We start from the raw sequence: 19,395 nt of genomic DNA, 5'->3' as shown, positions 1-19,395 counted from the left end.
TCCTGTGTCCCACAGTGACATGGTTTCTAGCCTGCCTTCCCACCATGTGCCTCTGGGAAGCGCACCAGCACAGCATGAGCGGAAGCACACTCGCCTGCCTCCGACGTCGCTGGGCATACATAGCCAACTTGGCTACTAGCCTTCTCCTCCATGGGCAAGCCCCGCATGGCTCCGTGGGCTTCCGCCAGGGAGGGAAATTGGAAAGTGTGGCTGGGCTCGTTCGGACGAGGGAGGCCACTAGCAGCTCACGGGGACTGAGAGTCTGCTGGAGCACCCACCGTTTCCCCCCATGGCAGGGCAAAGGGAAGATGCGGACGTATTGGCTGCTGGGTGAGAAGAAGTCGGCCGTCATCTGAGGTGGCTTCTCCCCGTGACTCCTCCCACTTGGGTACAGGGCAGCAGCTCCTCCCACCCAGAGCCACAGATGCCTTGGTGCAATGAGGGCCCCAGCAATATGAGAGCGAGAGAGAGCGAGAGGGAAGGAGGATGGACCAGCAGGGGCAGGTGATGCCCCACCTGGAGAGGCCCTGGGCCCACCTGGGCAGAAGGCCACAGACCGCTGCCTCTCGCTGCGCTGGACCGCAACGTCTCCCTGACACGGAAGCAGCCCCCTGACCAGATCACAAGAACTGGGCCGGCAGGAGCCCAGGAGACACGGCCGGCCTGCACCAGCATGGGGCTGTGCCCAGCTCATTCCCGCATGCCCGGCCCAGCAGTGGCCTGGCTGGATCCTGACCCCCGCGGCTCCACAGCTCAGCTGGCTGAGCTCACCTCCTCCCATCAGGACTGCAGCTGCCCACCCACCCCCGCACCCCCACCCCCACCCCCTCCCCCTCCCTACCACCCCCTTCCAGGTGTAAATATAGGAATCCAGACATAGCGCAAAATATTTTGTTGAAATACAGACTTTTTAACCTGGAACAGTGGTTGAGTTTGTGCCTGAGGCCATGGAGCAACTTTCAAGGGCCCTAACTCTCCTGCAGGTTGTCCCCCTTGGCCATGGTGGTGCTGGGTGGCCACTGGCTCATGGCTCCTGGAGAAGGAGGCAGAAGCCAAGGGGCTGCTGGCTTTCGGCTTGTGCCGCGACTGAGCAACAGAACTAGCTGACTGACACGGTGACAGTGGGATGGTGGGATCCCCCCACAACTCAAATCCTCCCCACCCCCCGGCACTGCAAGCGAGCAGCTTTTAGTTCAGTGTCTGTTCCTTGCCCAAAGGCATCCACCAGACCACAGGTCGCCCTGGCCTGCCTCTGGGGCCCCTTCCTTTGGTTAGAGCTTGGGATAGTTCTCTGGGCCGTAGGGCAGCGGCTGATCAAGGTACTCGGTGACGGGGCTGGTGAAGGTAGCATTCTTCTTGAAGGGGGTGTCGCCAGTCCGGATATTTGAGACACCCTGCAAGGGGAGGAGGCAGCTGAGGGCCACGAAGCGCCTGGCTCTGCGGCCAGAGACAGCACGCACGCACGCACACCACCGGCCTTGTCTTGCTGGGGAGGGCAAGGAACTGCCTGGCCCAGAGCAGCCCGTCATCCTGTGAGAGCAACAGGTGCTTGGGGGGTGGCAGGGAGGGGGAGAAGCCAGCGGCCAGCCCCCCCTTTCCTGGCTTCATCGGCACCCTTTCAAGGGCAAACCCTGTGACCCACTGGCTGGCCGGGAGGAGGAGGGGCTTTCCCAGGCCGCGGAGGGGGTGTCACTCACCGGCACCTGTCGCGCATGTTCCAGCCAGAAGGTCTGTGGCTGCTCCAGGCGGTAGTCGTGGGCCTGCAGAGAGCAAAAGTCACATGATGCATCCTGGGGCTTGGCGAGCGCAACGGGGGTGGGGCGGGGGCTGCTGGTGGCAGAGGGAGGAGCCCCTCCCCCAGCCCATGCCAGGCCACAGCACTGTCTCTCACCTTGCTGGGGACCGGGGGCCCAGAGAGGGAGCCATCCCGGCAGTAGTCCCGGTGGGTGGTGGACAGGGACTCCATGGGCTCGGACGGGGGGTGCACAGCTTCCTCAAAGACCTCCTTGCTGCAGGCAAACACAGAGCCCCCGGTGGAGGGGCAGCTTCTCAGAGAGGGTTGCGGTACATGGGGGCTTCTCGGGGGAGGCCTGCATCCCCACGGCTGCAGCCCTAACTAGAAGAGGGGATCCCAGAAAGAGACAGCAAAATTCCCCATGCCAAGAACGTCCCAAAGGCAGACTAGAGCATCCGGGCTGCATCAGCCGCGAGGAGCCCCTACTCATGATGGCGCCATAAACCGAATAAACTGTTAAGTACCACAACAGTGGTGGTGGTGGGGTTACTGCAAATCTTACAGGCCAACCCTATGCATGCCTACTCAGAAGTTAAGCCTCACTGGGGCCTACTCCCAGGTAAGTGGGCATAGCACAGCAGCCTTAGCGGAGGCTTTGTCAAGTCAACATCAACATATTCAACCCACTCTCCCCAAAAGGCCTTTCACCAAAACTTTGGGAAGAGACTCTTCAGCCTCACAGCCTGAAGTCGGGGAGTCCGGTTCTGTACAACCTAAACACCTCAGACATGCGAGGGAAAACAGCCCCACCCCCCCACCCCCCGCCAACATGTGCCGGCATAAACCTCCCCCAGTTTCACATTTGGATGAACGGCGACTTTCCCACTCCCATTCCCCGTGCCATGTATAGCTTTGAACACCCCTATCCTGTTTACATTCCTTTTCTCGAAACGAACCTTCGCTCATAGGGGAGATGTTCCAGCCCCTTGATCATTTTACTTGCCCTTTTCTGCACCTTTCCCAATTCTACAATGTTCCTGTTCAGACGACACACTAAGCCACAGTGGTTAAGCAATTTGAGCTAAACATTATGGGTTAGCGGGTCACGTGGTTCTTGTGGGTTTCCGCTGTGTGAACCATGAGTGGGGACCTTGGCGTGATCCAGCATCTAGGCCTCCGCCAAATGCTTTTTGGAAGTTGGAAGGACGGAAAGCCTGCCATGAATGCAGGCTTTAGAGGGCTTCAGCACCTGAAGAAGCAAGGCTACCTTGGCCTGATGGTCCAACACGGCTGCTGCTACTAGCTCCACTGCCTACTGGGAAATTGGTGAGCCTAGCCCTGCAGCCCTGGGAAGGGGACACAGCGCAGTGGTCTTGGCATGTGTGGGACCCCAGTCAACCTGGTTAGAGGCACTGATCACAAAGGCCTGATGCAGCATTGGAAGGCTGGGGGCAGGCAGCTGCTTCCACCTGGGGAGGCCCATTTCATCAGGAGAAGGGGAGGGGTCCCTACCCCCACCCCTGCCTCCCTCCCTCCCTCCCCTGCTGCCACAGGGGAGGCTCCGTGCTACTCACCTGTGCTTCTGGTACAGGAGCCATTCCAACATGGCCTCACGCTGCCCTGGGGGAGGAAGAGCAACATGTTCACAGCAGCCGGACATCTCAGGGGGCAAGGGAGCTGGGGAGCAGGCAGGAGCTCCAGCGTGGGAGGGGGGGTAGAGGGAGTAGACCCTCCTGCAAGGAGGGGGACGGAGATCACGGGCTAAGCCGGTCATCGTCCCCAATCCATACAACACAGCAGTGACTTCTGAGAGTGATATGATGGAACAGCCAATGGCTGCACCCCAGAAGCCCCTTCCTCCCATTCCAGGACAAGAGAGTTTTGCTCCCCACCAGCCTCAACAGAGCTCTCCTCTTGCCCAGCAGACTGCAGCTATACGTAACTGCACAGGCTGTTGGGGCATCCGTAGGGGTGGGGTGGGGGTTAGGGTTAGCAGGGATGCCCCACAGCTTAAGAACGCAATAGGAGCCCTACTGGATCAGATCAAGAGTCCATCTAGTCCAGCTTTCTCTTCATACAGTGGCCGAACAGCTGTCAACGGGAAACCCACATGCAGGACACGAGTGTATCAGCAGCACCCCGCCCATGTTCCCCAGCATATTGCCTCTGATACAGGAGTTAGTATAGAAGCACCAGGACTAATATCCACTGACAGCCTTCGCCTCCAGGAATTTATCCAACCCCCTTTTAAAGCCATCCGAACTGGTGGCCATCACTGCATCTTGTGGTAGTGAGTTCCATAATTTAACTTGTCCTGGATCTCCCACCCATCAGCTTCATGGGAAAATGACCCCACTGGGTTCTAGTATTATGGGAGAGGGAGGGAAATGCCTCCCTATCCACATTCTCCACCCTGTGCATGATTTTGTACACCTCTATCATGTCTCCCCGTAGCCTCCTTTTTTCCAGGTTGATAGAATCATAGAACAGCAGAGTTGGAAGGGGCCTACAAGGCCATCAAGTCCAACCCCCTGCTCAATGCAGGAATCCACCCTAAAGCATCCCTGACAGGTGGTTGTCCAGCTGCCTCTTGAAGGCCTCTAGTGTGGGAGAGCCCACCACCTCCCTAGGTAACTGATTCCATTGTCGTAGTGCTCTAACAGTCAGGAAGTGTATATGGTGTACCAACCCATGCCTGGTGTGGGGCATGTGCCGTGGAGTTTGCTGCAATCTCTGTGCCCCTGAAAATATGGAAGGGGAGCTGGCACCTCATTTTTTCATTGCTACATCTACCCTCCCCCTTCTTAAGGGCTCATGGCAGGTAACAGGAACATTTAAAAAAGCAATAAAAATCCCCACAGAGTACTCAAAAGAGAAGATCCAACGGACGCTAAAAGGCAAAACTTGGTTGTGGCTACCTAATACAGGATGATAAAAACAGCCCAAACGAGGAAATCCCGAAGCGCAGGGCACCCGGGGGCATTTAGGGGCAAGCTTTGGCCTCCGGGGAAGGAGGAGAAGCCATCAGTTTGGAAAAGGGGCAAGTCCTCAAGGCTTAGAAAATCCACAGGGACCCCCCCCCCAACCTGCCTCGTGTAGCCCTTGGGGGGCACCTGTGGAATAGGGCAGCTTGGGAGCCCAGCTCAAAAGAGGTCTATGGGCGCAAATGGTACAGCTGGGGCTGGGGCTGGGCTGGGGGGCGGTGGCGAGCCAAGAGGAAGAAAGAGGGCCTTGTCCCTGGCTGCTTGTGGCGGTTGGTAACTCTGCCCTCGGCCCTAGCAAGCCCTCTCCCTGCCCCACACGCCCTGCTTGGAGGGAGCTGCACTGCCACATGTACGTCCTCCATGGACTCTCAGCCTCCCCCACACACATCGTCGCTCTGATCCCCACCTCTCACAGGGAGGCCTGTCCTCCACGGTCTTCGGTAGCAGTCCTTCATGGTGGTGCTCTTGGCCAGCCCAGCTAGACTCTGGAGGGTGAGCAGCCCGTGATGCCCGTGGCGAAAGAAGAACCCCTCCGTGCCACACTCGGGACTCGGGACTCGATCCAGGTCATTGGTGGCTCTCTGGAAGGGGACAACGGCAGAGGCCGCGGCTGGAGGTCAGCCAGAAAGGGAGAGCAGGGAATTGTGGCGGGCTGCCCCGCCCCACGCACACACACCTGTTTCTCAGGTGCTCCCTTCTTCCCTGACAGCCAGGGCCGGCCCACTGCTTTCTGGTTTCTATGGATGAGGCCGAGGCTTGGGCGAAAGAGGGTAACGGCAGAACGGGTGGAGGGGGGGGAGGGCTAATGCTCTCTCCTGTCCAGTGGGTCAGCCACATCTGTTGTGAGGGAAATGGATGAGAAGTTGACTCATCCCGTGGATACAGGGAGGGGGCTGGAGCTGGAAGGCACCCCAGAGAGCTTTGCTGCTTGAAGACGGTTGGCCTCCCTCTACAGTCTGAAGACACTGAGGGCATGTTCCTGGCTGATCCGCATGGACCTATAGTCTGACTGGAGAAGAGCCTGCAGTGTGGTGGCCCCCTTTCTACGGAACTCCCTGCCTCTGCAGGTCAGGCAGACGCCAATGTTGCCTTGCTTCTGGCGCCTCGCGAAAACGTTGCTCTCCCTGAATGACCGGCCACGGTTTTATCAGAACTTTGTTCTTTTAAAAATGTGGTTTTTAACATGATTTTAAAAAACTACTTTATTCTATTTCTTGTCCACCACTCTGAAACCTTTGGATTGGGGGGCGGGGTGTGTGCATAAATATTGTAGATGAACAAGTGAGATCTATGGGTCTATGTGTCAACGAAGCATTACCTCCTCCTGCCAGTTGTAGAGCAGGCATTTCCCACGGACGGGGAGCTCCCGGGCGGGCCCCGGGGGCCACAGCGGAAACGCCTCCTCTTCCGTGGCCGGCAGCTCCCCCAGGACGGGCCCCGGGATGCCGTGGCACGGGGGCATCTCCACGGCGTAGGCCGGCGTCCTCACCACCACCGCCGGCCCGGCCTCAGCCCCGTCCGGCAGCCCCTCGCCTGGGCAGCAGAGCGCCTCAGCGTCCGGGCAGGCCGGCCCTCCGGCAGCCTCGCCGGCGGGCGGCTCCTCCTCCACGCGGCCAGGCGCCGCCGCCGCCGCCTCCCCGCCGCTCAGCACCAGCGGTGGCCCCGGGAGGGCGGGAGCCCACCTGCAGAGCCTCGGGAGAGAAAAGGCACCCTTGGGACCGGGCAGGGGCTGGCACGGAGCCCTCCCACGCCCTGCCCATGCTTTGACCGGGGCGGGAGGCGAAGGGGAGAGACAGGCAGCTCCTGGGCATCGCAGACCGGGAGGGGAGACTTGCAGCAGAGGACGCTCCTGAGGAAGCCGAGACCCCGGAGGCCAGGATCGCGCGCACGGACGACGGACGGACGGACGGACGGGCAGCCGTGGCTCCGCGTCAAGGGCTCCCGGGCTCGCTCGGCGTTCCGACTCCCCCCCTGCCAGGCGAGGGCGTCTCCGCGCGGCGAGCCGGGGCTGCCTCCCTCCCCCCCCCCCCGGGAGGACCCGGCCGGCGGTCTCTGCCCCGCACCATCCCCACGAGCAGCCACGGGGAGCCCTGCGTAGGGAGGGCGCTTCTCCCGCGGAACCCCCCGCCACAGGGGACTCCTCGGAAGGGGCTTCTCCTCGTGACCCCCCTCACCCGTCCGGCTCCATCCTTCGGATCGGCGTCGCTCGTGCGCCTGCGCCGTTTCCTCGGAAACGATAAACAGGAAGAAGGGGGAGGGCCCGGGCGGCTCCATGGTGACGCGCGCCCATTGGCCAGACGCGGCTGGCAGGAGCCACCCCCGCTTGCCACGGGCCTCCGCCCCGAGGAGCACCCACGCTCCAGCGCGGCTCAGCAGGCGAACGACGCGTGCGTCCTCCTACCCGCCCGTCGCGGTTAGAGTGCCTCCCTTCCGCCTGACTCGGGCCCCTTTGGAGGCCGGGCAGCGGCCTCCCTCTCCCCAGCCGGCCTGCCCGTCCGCACGATGGCCTGCGCGGGCTGCGTGGTCCGAGCGGGGGCACGCCTGGGCAACTGTCCGACCGACCCTTCGCAGCTGCCGCCACTACAAGGGAGCAGACGCCGACCACAGCCCCAGGGGCGGCTGCTGCTGCTCCTTCAAGCAAGCCTATTGCGCTGCCCTTAACTAAGCCGAGTGTGCCTCTGCTCATGGACAGAGTGTCAAAAGGCACCGAGCAGCCACCTGTCTTTTCCACCATCAGGGAAAGAAAAATGGTGGAAGCCGCAATATGAAAGCCTGGGTTAGGGGGTCAAAGGGACAATATCATCTGGGCCCCCACGATAGCCCAGATCTGAGACCGGGCGATGGCAAGACCCTTGTGCACCAAATGGATCCCCTGTGAGCCTGCAACCTGCCCTCCTCCGATGGAAGGGAGCACGTGCTCTGGAAGAGAAGAGGCTGTGCCAAGTCTGCAGCTAGAGGTGCAATAGCGCCCTTCTGCTATAGCAGCCTCTGGGACGCTGCCGCCGTCTCTGCCCCAACACCTGAGTGGTCTGGCCTGCCCCAGCCTCCGCAGTCCTACGCCCACACGGCCTGCTTCCTGGGTTGTGCCTTCAGATCTTCGATAGACAACCCCCCACCCCCCTGCCCTTCCAGTGCATTTCTTGGGCCAGGCAGAATCATAGAATTGTAGAGTTGGAAGGGGCCTCTAAGGCCATCGAGTCCAACACTTTCATGCCAAGCGTACCTAAGGAGGTTCGCTTGGCACCTACATTATATGCTTTTAGACGCCAGGTGAAGACCTTTTTATTCTCCCAGTATTTTAACAGTCTATAAGTAAATTTTTACTTGGTGTTTTAAATTTGTAATTTTGCATTGCTGCTGTTTTTATCTGGGTGAGCTTTTATATTGTATTTTATATTATGGTTTTATACTGTTGTTTTATACTTTGAATGTTTTTAATTTTTGTGAACCGCCCAGAGAGGTCCGGCTATTGGGCGGTATAGAAATGTAATAAATAAATAAATAAACCCCCTGCTCATTGCAGGAACCCACCTTAAAGCACCCTAACAGATCTACCCATGCCCCCTCTCCATGCTACCAGTCTTGCCATGAATAGTTCTGGTTTGGTCCATTTACAAGAGGTAGCCTGATTTGCAGAAGGTCAGCAAGGATTTCTGACTCTCAATGCAGCAGCAGCAGCAGCAGCCCCTTTTCCCACCTCCTAAGTTAGGCTGCTGAAAGCTTGGAGGACAACAGGAGCCGACTTCTATGTGGCAGGCTTCTATGTCTGCATGCTCCAGTTCTGCTACCAAAACTCTGGTGCTGTGGTTACATTCTTGGCTCGAGGGATGGTTTGGGAAGGCTGCCCCACAGGGGAAGCCTTAGATGACCGCCTGCCTGCCCACTCACGCACAGGATCACAACATGTGAGATTCATGTTCTGCTTTTCTCCTCAAGAACACCCATTGAGCTTCATGGCTGCATCACGATTTGAACCTGGGTCTTCACAGTACAACTCTGATGCTCTAGTAACCACCACACTGGGGACTGGTGGTAACCAAAAGGAGGGTGTGGGGGGAACTTCCAGCAGCACTAAATACCCTTCCACTGGGTTTGTGATGATTTTTCCACCCTCTGCTGCCTGGGTCCTAAAGACCAAACCAAACTGGTTGATCTTGCAGTGCTTATAAACATAAGAAAAGGCTGCTGAAATGTAATTTCAAATCAATTAATAAAAAAGATGTGATGGATTGGACCCAATGTCTATCTAGCCCAGCATTATGTTCCCACAGTGGCCAAATAGATGTCCCAGCAGAAAATCCACCAGTAAGACCATCAGGAGAGCCCTGAGGCTGGATCAGACCCAGGCTCCATCTAGTCCAGCCACCCAGCTGTTGACCAGGGACCCACAAAAAGGACATGGTGCAACTGCACTCCCCTACCCATGTTCCCCAACAACTGGTGTGCATATAGGCTTAGTGCCTCTGATGTTGGAGGTAGGACATGACCCCGACAGCAGCCTCCTGCTTGTGCTGTCCACTGTCCAGCATGTGTCAGGGAGAAGCACACGGCCTGTGATGGTCCCAGGCGTCACATAGAGCCATCACGACTAGTCATCCTGGACTCGAGGGGACTTACTCCCAGGCAACTGGGATGGGGGCTTCTGCATCGGCCACAAGCTTATTTTGCTGTGATTGGAAACAAACTGCAAAATAAGGTGTGCATTTTGCAGGCAGGAGACTTCCTTCCTTGTGAGTAGACATGCAGAGGCTTGGAATACTGCTTGAAAGTGTTGCTCAGTGATTCAGGTGTAATTACTTCTGAGTAGGCTTAGAAGAGTAATAATCACATTTCTGTGTGTGTCCCCGTTGGTGGAATGGCCCCCTTGTGACCTTTCCCGTGTTGGAATGTGGCCTTCAGGCTGGAAAAGGTCACACACACCTGCTAACTAGGACTACAGCCTAAGGGTGCAAACCTATGCATGTTTAGATGGGGGGGGGGAATCCTCCAACTCCCAACAAGCCCCAGTCAGCCACACTGGCTGGGGCATGCTGGGAGTTGTAGGGCTCTTCCCTGTTTTAAACATAGGATTGCTCTGTAATTAAGTGTTAAGTTTTACATCACCTTCAGAAGAGAAGACCCAGCAAGTGAGGATGAGACAGCAGTTTATCAGATTTGCAGATGACACAAAATTGGGTGGGATAGCTAATACCCTGAAAGACAGAAACAAACTTCAAAGTGATCTTGATAGGCTGGAGTGCTGGGCTGAAAACAGAATGAAATTTAATAGGGATAAATGCCAAGTTCTACATTTAGGAAATAGAAACCAAAGGCACAGTTACAAGATGCGGGATACTTGGCTCAGCAATACTACAAACGAGAAGGATCTTGGAATTGTTGTAGATTGCAAGCTGAATATGAGCCAACAATGCGATATGGCTGCAAGAAAGGTAAATGCTATTTTGGGCTGCATTAATAGTATAGCTTCCAAATCACGTGAGGTACTGGTTCCTCTCTATTCAGCCCTGGTTAGGCCTCATCTAGAGTATTGCATCCAGTTCTGGGCTCCACAATTCAAGAAGGACACAGACAAGCTGGAGCGTGTTCAGAGGAGGGCAACCAGGATGATCAGGGGTCTGGAAACAAAGCCCTATGAAGAGAGACTGAAAGAACTGGGCATGTTTAGCCTGGAGAAGAGAAGATGGAGGGGAGACATGATAGCACTCTTCAAATACTTAAAAGGTTGTCACATAGAGGAGGGCCAGGATCTCATCTCGATCCTCCCAGAGTGCAGGACACGGAATAATGGACTCAAGTGACAGGAAGCCAGATTCCAGCTGGACATCAGGAAAAACTTCCTGACTTGTTAGAGCAGTACAACAATGAAACCAGTTACCTAGGGAGGTTATGGGCTCTCCCACACTAGAGGCCTTCAAGAGGCAGCTGGACAACCATCTGTCAGGGATTCTTTAGGGTGGATTTCTGCACTGAGTCGGGGGTTGGACCTGATGGCTTTAGAGGCCCCTTCCAAGTACTATTCTATGATTCTATGATTTTGGTTGAACACTAGGAGAAACCTCCCAATTGTCAGAGCAGCCAGGCAGTGGAAGCAGCTGCCTGGGGAGAGGGTGGGCTCACCATCGGGGCTAGAGGCCTCCAGGCAGAGTGGGCAGCCACCTGCCAGGGATGCTTGAAATGGGATCCCTGCCCTGAGCTGGGGGCTGAACCCGGAGTGGGGCTCAACCGCCCCTTCCATCTCTCAGGAATCCCCTAGACACGGGGTGCGCCTCAGTTTCCTGGGTTTGCAGTGTGTTCAGCCAGGGAGGCCCATGAGGGTGCAGGAACGCTGGAGAGAAGGAAGCACTGAGGAGGGTGCTGCTATCTCAGCAAAAGCTGGGCGGGGGCGGGAGGGGGTTGTTTTGGGATCCAGCTATAAGGCAGGGGGGGCTGGAATCACTGCGCCCTCCTAGAGAAGTGAAGGTGAAGGGAACATAGAAATTCAAACAGACATCTCTATTCCCTCCTAGTGACGTTGGCATTTCTTTTCTTTTTACTTAAATTCTGTTCAGTGCCCCCCTCCCCGCCCCCAGGGCAGGAACCTGGGAATTGTAGTTCCCCTGCTGCGGCCAAGGAGTAATTCTTCCCAGCTGCGTTCCCAGCTGCTGCTTGAAATTGACCCTTCCTCGCGTGTGTGGGGGTGGGGCGGGGTGTGGGTCTTAGATCCGCGGGCGATTTCCTTCCCCAGTTAGTGTTGGTGTGGACATGCGCAATGATTCCCCACCAAGGAATGGTGTTACTTTCTACTGTTACTTTCTACTGTTAGTTTTACCCTACCCTGTGCCTGCTTACCCTACCCTGTACCTGTTTGCATTCTCTTCCCCTCCTTATTGTTTTATTATGATTTTATTAGATTGTAAGCCTATGCGGCAGAGTCTTGCTATTTACTGTTTTACTCTGTACAGCACCATGTACATTGATGGTGCTATATAAATAAATAATAATAATAATAAGAAGAAGAAGCTCCCCCCACAGTACTTGTGCCCCCACCCTGCCGCCTCCTTGGTGACCTAGCATGGCTTTGATGCGCTCCTCTCGCTACCGTAGCCGAGGTGCGTGGGGCGCATGATGGGAGGTAAAACTAAAGCCATAGAAGGGGTGGGGGTGGGGGTGGGGGGTAGAGACATGCTGGCAAACGGGGCTGAAGGCACAGTGAGCCCCCGCCGCCGCCACCCCCACACCCTTAAGGCTGTGGGTTCTGAAGCCAGAGCAAGCCAAACGAGGTGCTGCCCCCCCTCCCTGGGCCCACCCCCAGTCAAAGCGGAACGGGGAGGGGGAGCCCAGGCCGGCTGTGACAGCCACCACAAGGCTTGCGAGCAGCTGAGGCTCCCAAGGGAGGCTGCCGACCCCCCCCCCCCCACTTTCACCGCCGCATCTCCTTTGGGAAAGTGCGTCATCCTCGCCGGGCTGCCCTGAGCTGCCTAATGCAAGGCAAACAGCCGCCCACCCCCTCCAGCACACACACCCCATTGCCAGGCCTGCGCCAGGGTCAGGGAGGAGACCAGCCAAAGTCAACACATAGCAACGGCGTGAGCGCATGGCGGGGAGGGGGAAGGGCGCCTGCAAACAGCCGGCCGTGCGACACGAGGGAGCCCACGGGCCCCTGGCGCTCAGCGCACGGGCGGCAGCCCATGGCCGGGATGTGCCCGGGGGGCGGGGGCTGCACTCCCCTGAGCAGCCCTGCTCGCCCCCAGCTAGCTACGCTTGCCCCGTGGGGAGGGAGGAGGCCCTCACCTTGCCTACGGCCTCGGCGAGAGGGCCGGCGCCGTCCCCCGCGTGCTCGCCGGGGCGCCAGCAGGAGCTCCGCTTGCCCAGGCCCCCGGCCCCGGTGCAGAGGCCTCCTCCCCTGTCGAGGGAGTGGGGCGCGAGGAGCAGACCCGAGAGAACCAGTGTCGACTCCACCGAGCGGGCGGATTGGCAGGGGCGGCTTTCGATCAGCTGTGGTGGCTGGGAGATTATGGGGGCCGCAGCAGAGCGGGGCGGTGGGGGGTGGGGGGTGGGACTGGTTTAGATCGCCGGACCGTCCAGCTCCTTCCTCTGAGCAGGGCCCTAGACCTCTGCCCCAAAGTCCTGTCCTGAGGGCACCGCTGGGGGGAGGGGCTGCAGAAGAGCCCCTTCTCTTTCGCACGTGGGGGGGGGGGGGATCCCTGTCCAGCAGCCAGCTGCTTCTGTTCTTTCCAGTCAATAATCAAAGGCATTTATACCCTCTTATCTCCGATTCCTGAACTGAGCTGCCTGCTTCGCAGCCCAGCAACAGCTTCCATGCCTGCAAAGCACACTGCCGAATTCAGTGATCTGAAATCGGGGGTTTTTTTAAAAAAAATGCCTGCGGATACTACCCCCACCCCCGTTATCTTGCTTATTAACTGGAGCGAACAACAGAAGCAGCTGGTGGCCGATGCGGAAGGCAAGTCCTCCGCCACCGCCATGTAGGTGGTGCACGGCCCTGATCCCCAATGCTTTCTGCTGGAAATGGGGGGGAGGTTTCTTGTGATTGTGGCACAAGGCGCATTCTAGGATTCCACTTTGGCCCATGTTGCACTACAGACTGAGCCAGACATGGGCCTCAAATAGTGGGCAGGGGGGAGGGGAGGAGCCCAAGCCACTCACTCTATGGGTCCACTGCTGCGAGGATCAGCAGAAGGGGGTCACGGCTGGTGGGGCTGAGGGCTCTTGGCCAGCTTTCCCTCACAGTTCCGATACCTGCACCAGGGAGATGGCGCGCCTCCCATGACCATTTGTCAGGACTACGCTCAGGCTCCGGGAGAGACTCAGCTACTGGGTGGAATAGAAATGTAAATACATGAAAGCCAGCCCAGGCCTGATGCCGCTTCCTTGGAGAGGGGTTTCCAGAAGATGCCCAGGGGCTCTGGCGTCCTCTTCTTGGGCTAATCTGCACAGGACCCAGGAGTGAGCAGGGTCCTGTGTAGAGCGAGGGCCTTCTCCCTCTCTCTGAAACCAGGAAGGGACTTTAGTGACCAAGCTCTGCTGGAATTAGGCTGAAGGCAGCTGGGAATTTCACAGCCGTGATGTGGACCGAAGTGGTGGAGGGGGAAACAGGTGTTGCCTTGCAGCTTTCACCATGATATATGTCAAACTCTTCTCCATTCCAAAGAGAGCCTTCTTCTAGGTGGTGGTGGTGGTGGTGTTAGATAGACAGAAACCACAAAGAGTCATGTGGCAGCATAAAGAGGAACCCAGTTACCAGGGCAGAAGCCTTCCTGGACTTGAGCCTGCTTCTCCAGGTGCATGGAGGATTCTGGCAGGCCTATCTTCATGTGTTTGGGGAGCAGGTCAGAGTGAAATGAAACACAACAAGTACAGACTGTGACACCAGCAACCGCAGGCCCCATGGCAGGGATGCAGATCGAGGCAGCAGACCCTGCAACAAACCCAGGTGCCCACTCTGTCCCCATAACTACCTAAGCAACACATTTACAAGACCTCATAATGCCATCTGCAACATCATTTTCCGATGTGATAGAAGCAAGCAACTGCTAGCAATACCATTCTACATAGGGCAGATGGCCCAGTCTCCACAGAAAAAGAATAAACGGACACAAGATTGACATTTAGAAACCAGCATGGGAACCCTTCAGCCGCCATACTCTGCTGCAGACCTTAAGGACAGAGGCTCTTCTCAAACAAAGGACCTCTGAAGAGAGACTCCAGCAGGAAACTGCTGAATTACAACCTATCAAACAGTTTAATTCTATCAACTATGGCCTGAATCTAGATAACAGGTTTTTGCTGGTTTTTTATATTATCCCACTACAGGAGTTAACTTACTAGTGCCAGGATATTTGTGTTATCACTATTACTTTGTGAATAGTCCCTGTAACAATTATGCATATAGTTAACACAATTGTCACAGTGTATACTTTTTGCATTTCATTTCCCTCTGATCTCACTGCTTACAATTTCACCCCATCTATGCACCCACCAACTTAGGCTATGCACCTGATGGTGGACTCCAGTCCACAAAAGTGAAGGCCATCATACATGTGTTAATGTGCAAAGTGCCATAAAGCTCTTGGTTGTGTTTGCAGTGATAAACTAGCACAGGGACTCTCTAGACAGAATTAAGGCTCCTGCTGAGTACCAGCCAGTGGCATTGCAGAAAGCAGAAACAACCAGAGCCTGGGATTTTAACAAAGCAAGAACGCTGAAACTAGAATTAATGCCTGTTTTAAGATCCAGTGCAACTGTTGTAGAGAAGGGAAAAGGGCAGAAAGGGGCAACTAAAATGATCAAAGGACTGGAGCATCTCCCAGGGAAGGTTACGTCTGCTGGGATTGTTTAGCTTGGGGGGGAAGGAGGCTGAGGGGAGACATGATAGAGGTGCACAAAATTATGCACAGTGTGGAGAGGGAGACCATTTTCACTCTTTCATAATACTAGAACCCAAAGGGGTCATCCCAGGAAGCTGATTGGTGGGAGATTCAGGACAGCTCAAAGGAAGTATTTCTTCACACCACACATAGTTTAGACTTCTAAAAGATGTAGTGAGGGCCACCACTTTGGATGGCTTTAAAGGGGCGGGGGGGGGGGGGTTGGATAAATAGCTATCAATGGCTACTAGTCCCGATAGCTAGGTGCTACCTCCAGTATCAGAGGCAGTAAGCCAATTGCTGGGGAACATGGGTGGAGGGTGCTGTTGCACTCATGTTCAGCTTGAGGGTTCCTGGTTGACAGCAGAATGCTGGATTAGATGGTCCCTCAGTCTGATCCAGCATCAGGGCTCTTTTTATGCTCTTACATGTGATCTTATTTATTGCATTTTTATACCGCCCAATAGCCTAAGCTCCCTGGGCGGTTCACAAAAACGGACTTCAGCATATTTCAAAGAAGTGCTGATCTGAGGAAAACTGAGGGTGGCAGCTGAGGTGGCTTGCCCCTCCCATTCCAGCAAACCCAAGGCTTTCCAGGCAAGCCACGGAAGAAGGCCAAGGCCACGAGTGAAATGGGTCAGCACCACCATGAACGTGACACTCAAAAGGGAAGACCGCTTTGTTGGTGCCCGAGCCTGTCCCCCAGGTGGCCCAGGCAGGTGGCCCTCACGCATGTGATCCCGTTACTCAGGGAGACCCCTCACTTCCTCCAGCTGGACATCAGGAAAAACTTCCTGACTGTTAGAGCAGTACGACAATGGAACCAGTTACCTAGGGAGGTTGTGAGCTCTCCCATGCTAGAGGCCTTCAAGAGGCAGCTGGACAACCATTTGTCAGGGATGCTTTAGGGTGGATTCTTGCCTTGAGCAGGGGGTTGGACTCGATGGCCTTGCAGGCCCCTTCCAACTCTGCTATTCTATGATTCTACGTCTGAGCTCACACATTTCCCAGAAGCCTCTTGTTCAGCCTGGGTTGCATGGGCCCGGAGGAGGGCGTCTGAACTGGATATGGTCTGCCATTGAAAGACATGGCCTGCATGAGCTCAGTTTTGCTGGTTTGCTGCTGTCAATGCTATTACTGGCACTACTGACCTCGTGGCCTGGCCAAGGCCGAGCCCTTGCCACACTCACCTGCCCCGTTGACCAGCCCTGCTCATGGCTCAGAGTTTTATTTCTGCTTCTAGTCCCGTTTTGTGAGGCACAGCTGGCTTGAGATGGAGCAGAGCCAAGGGCTGACCTGGACACTTGCAGAGGCCGCCACATGCAGTGTCGTGTGGCTGGGTTAGGTCCTGCACACCAGCTAAGCCTGTGGTGCTCGAGTGCTTCAGCTGGCAGGGCCAACAGGCGCGGCTGATCTTAGCACTGGGTGCCTGGAGGAGTGCAGCAGGCCCTGCTCCAGCCCCGCTGGCCAGGCCCCTAATTGGCTGCTAAGCAGCTGCACCTGCCGTGGCGGTCGGCACGTCTCCCTCGTCTCCCCTGCGGGAAGCTCCATCCTCGGCGCCATTGCCCTGGGAGGGGGCCCATTGGAGCCTCGGAAGACAGCTACCCTACAGGGAGGGGGGAGAGGCCCCTTTCCCGGGGCCTGTAACAGGTCCGCCTTTGAAAAAGCTGGCAAGAAGAGCTCCATTGCACTGGGTGTTACTCAAATGGCCACTGTTCCTTCCCTGACCCGAGTGTGGCTGGTGGGGACAAGGGGGGCTTTTCAATGGTGGCACCTAAATGATGGAAAGGCCTCCCCCAGAGCCACCCCACCCCCCCGGCCCCTTCCTTGCCCACTTTCAAGCAGGCCCTTAAGATGGCTATCAACAGCTACTAGCCCTGATGGCTATGTATCAGAGGCAGTAAGCCAATATGTGGCAGTTGCTGGGGAACATGGGTGGGAGGGTGCCGTTGCATTTATTTATTTAATTAATTTTATTACATTTTTATACCGCCCAATAGCCGAAGCTCTCCAGGCGGTTCACAAAAATTAAAACCATCATAAAACAACCAACAGGTTAAAAACGCAAATACAAAATACAGTATAAAAAGCACAACCAGGATAAAACCACGCAGCAAAATTGATATAAGATTAAAATACAGAGTTAGAACAGTAAAATTTAAATTTAAGTTAAAATTAAGTGTTAAAATACTGAGAGAATAAAAAGATCTTGTGTCCTGCTTGTGAGCCCCTGGCTGACAGCTGGTTCGCCACTGTGTGAGCAGCGTGCTGGACTGCATGGACCCTCAGTCTGATCCGGCACTTGGGCTCGTCTGGTGTTCTTATGGTTTTATTCTGAAGGCATTTTGAAACAGAGCCTGTAGAATGTGTCTGAGGTTTGCTGCTGCTGCTGCTGCTGCCACCACTGTACTTTTTATGGTGATGTTTTACGATGCTACATTTTCAGTGCTGCTTGATTATTTATTATACTTGTTAGTAGCCCAACTCCTGGGTTCTCTAGGCAATTTGTAAGCCACCTGGAGTTTGATGTTATCAAGGAAAAGTGGGCTACTAAGCTGGGGCGGGGACTTGTGGAAAGCTAGGGGCTCAGAGCCAGCTGGAAGGCCTGCCGCCAGAGTGCCAGATCTGCGTCGGCGTCGGATCAGTTATGATGGGACCATTCTCTGCATACGCTCAGAGGCATTTCTCTTTCTCAGCCTTCCACGTAGGTCATGGCTGAGCCAGGGCACCCAGAACCTTTGCCCTGCTCCTGGGGAGGGGCAGCAGCACAGGCTGCCCCTGAGCCCAATCCACGGCCAACGTGGAAGGCGAGTTTGCCACTGGCCCATTCCCAAAAGGGAAATGAGCAGCCGGCCCACTCTGGGGAGCCGTGGCCCAGCCCAGCCCACCTCCTGCCTGCCCCCAGCCATGTTTACGCTCAAGCCTCTGCCCTGCAAACACGGCCCCTTTTGCCAGGAGACACGCCGTGGCCAAGGCCGCCTGCCAGCCCAGCCCAGGGCTTGGGAGGCTGCCTGGAGCAGAGCTGGCTTGGGTGGCTTTCTGCAGCTCTGCGCTGCCCCCTCGTGGCCTCCAGAAAAGCAGCTCTTTCCAGGGGAACAAGAGGGCCATTATCCTGGCTGCTGCCTGCGGTGGTAGTGGCGGTGGTTCCTCCTCCACCTCCTCCCTACCAGGGCCCCAGAGACCTCGCCCTGCTGCCCAGCAGCACACCGTGGTCCGCGCAACCCCTCTAGAGGAGCTGCCTTGTGCCTGGGGAGAGCAAAGGCCTGGGCGCACGGGACTAAATTTAGAAGGTGGCTCAGGCCAGGCGAGTGCAGAGAGCAAACAGGGCCTGGCAGAGGGAGGGAGGGAGGGAGGGAGAGGGGAGCTTGGCCTGAAGCATTGGGACCACTGGGATGGGGGGGGGGGGAGGGAGAGGGAGAAACTCCTTCCCTGCAGCTCTTGGACTTGAGGCCCCCCAGTTAAAAGGCTTGGGTAGACCTAGAGGACAGGCAAAAGGAAATCCTTCTTCCTGCAAGGCACAGACTCAAGGAATTCGTTGCCACAAACTGAGGAGAGGCTTTGATGGCTGTATAAAGGAGTGGGACATATTTGTGCCGGAGGCCGAGAGGGCAACTGGCAGCCACGGCCGCCGCCATGGCAGTCACGCGGAGCTGCCGTGTTCGGAGGGCACCTGATAGTGCTGCTGCCACCGCCACAACCCAGCATGACGTATTTGTGATCCACAGCACTCGTGGTGCCAGTCAAAAGCACCAGCAGAGCAGCCAGACCACATCGCAGGGTCATCGCATGGACCACAGCCACTGCCACAGGAAGGCCTTGTCACCTCACAGCCAGCCACCAGTCAAAAGCCGGGTGCCAGCAGCAACCGCTCGTTAGCAAGGCACCCACCAAGTCACACTGAGAATGGAACACCAGGTGGATGCCACGGAGCCCAGTCCATGCTCCTCCCAGCACCATCAGGCTGCCAGAAACGACCCAGAGTCTCCTGTGGCAGGACTGCATGGAGCCCCATCACCCACAAACTCCCCTGGAGAAAGTCCCGGGTCCTGCTACCACAACTTCCACACCAGCAGTGCTCCTGTGGCACATCATTACTGGTGGCTCTATGAGAACATACATTTTGCACAGGAGGCGGATTTGAGGGTGCTGGGAAGGGTTCACAAGGACACCCCACCACAAATCGTACAGCTCTGTGCAAAAGAACCCTCCAGTGAGAAGCACCAGGACTAGAACCCAGGTCCTCTTCGACTGCAGAGACACATCCTCGTCCCCCTACCGGCCTCACCTGGGATGGACCAGGACTCCCAGC

At 56.5% G+C, this 19,395-nt stretch overlaps 2 protein-coding genes across 2 annotated transcripts in view; one reads left to right on the top strand and one right to left on the bottom strand.

The window, feature by feature from the left end:
* NPR2 (natriuretic peptide receptor 2) overlaps positions 1–812 on the top strand; it is a 34,817-nt gene extending 34,005 nt beyond the window's left edge. The window contains exon 22 of the mRNA XM_063128816.1: positions 297–812. Within this exon, the coding sequence (XP_062984886.1) occupies positions 297–356 (60 nt within the window). The 3' untranslated portion in view covers positions 357–812. The remainder of the gene's footprint in view (positions 1–296) is intronic.
* Positions 813–884: 72 nt separating this feature from the next.
* On the bottom strand, positions 885–6,993 carry SPAG8 (sperm associated antigen 8). Its single transcript, XM_063128814.1, has 7 exons — positions 6,488–6,993; positions 6,038–6,401; positions 5,126–5,300; positions 3,310–3,355; positions 1,892–2,009; positions 1,698–1,760; positions 885–1,394 (listed from the first exon to the last, which is right to left on the bottom strand). The coding sequence occupies exons 1-7, from the start codon at positions 6,991–6,993 to the stop codon at positions 1,272–1,274; spliced, it is 1,395 nt and encodes a 464-aa protein (XP_062984884.1). The 3' UTR covers positions 885–1,271.
* Between the last annotated feature and the right edge of the window lie 12,402 nt (positions 6,994–19,395).

Source organism: Elgaria multicarinata, chromosome 6, assembly GCF_023053635.1.
Source record: "Elgaria multicarinata webbii isolate HBS135686 ecotype San Diego chromosome 6, rElgMul1.1.pri, whole genome shotgun sequence".
Taxonomy (NCBI): Eukaryota; Metazoa; Chordata; class Lepidosauria; order Squamata; family Anguidae; genus Elgaria; species Elgaria multicarinata.
This window is presented reverse-complemented; position numbering and strand designations above follow the sequence as displayed.

Excerpts from the sequence above, each read along its gene's own strand:
- SPAG8 (XM_063128814.1), bottom strand. The coding sequence starts at position 6,993 with ATGGAGCCGCCCGGGCCCTCCCCCTTCTTCCTGTTTATCGTTTCCGAG. Across the intron at positions 3,356-5,125 it reads GACAGGCCTCCCTGTGAGAG|GGCAGCGTGAGGCCATGTTG; the intron begins GTGGGGATCAGA and ends TTCCTCCCCCAG. Across the intron at positions 1,761-1,891 it reads GGCCCCCGGTCCCCAGCAAG|GCCCACGACTACCGCCTGGA; the intron begins GTGAGAGACAGT and ends TGCTCTCTGCAG.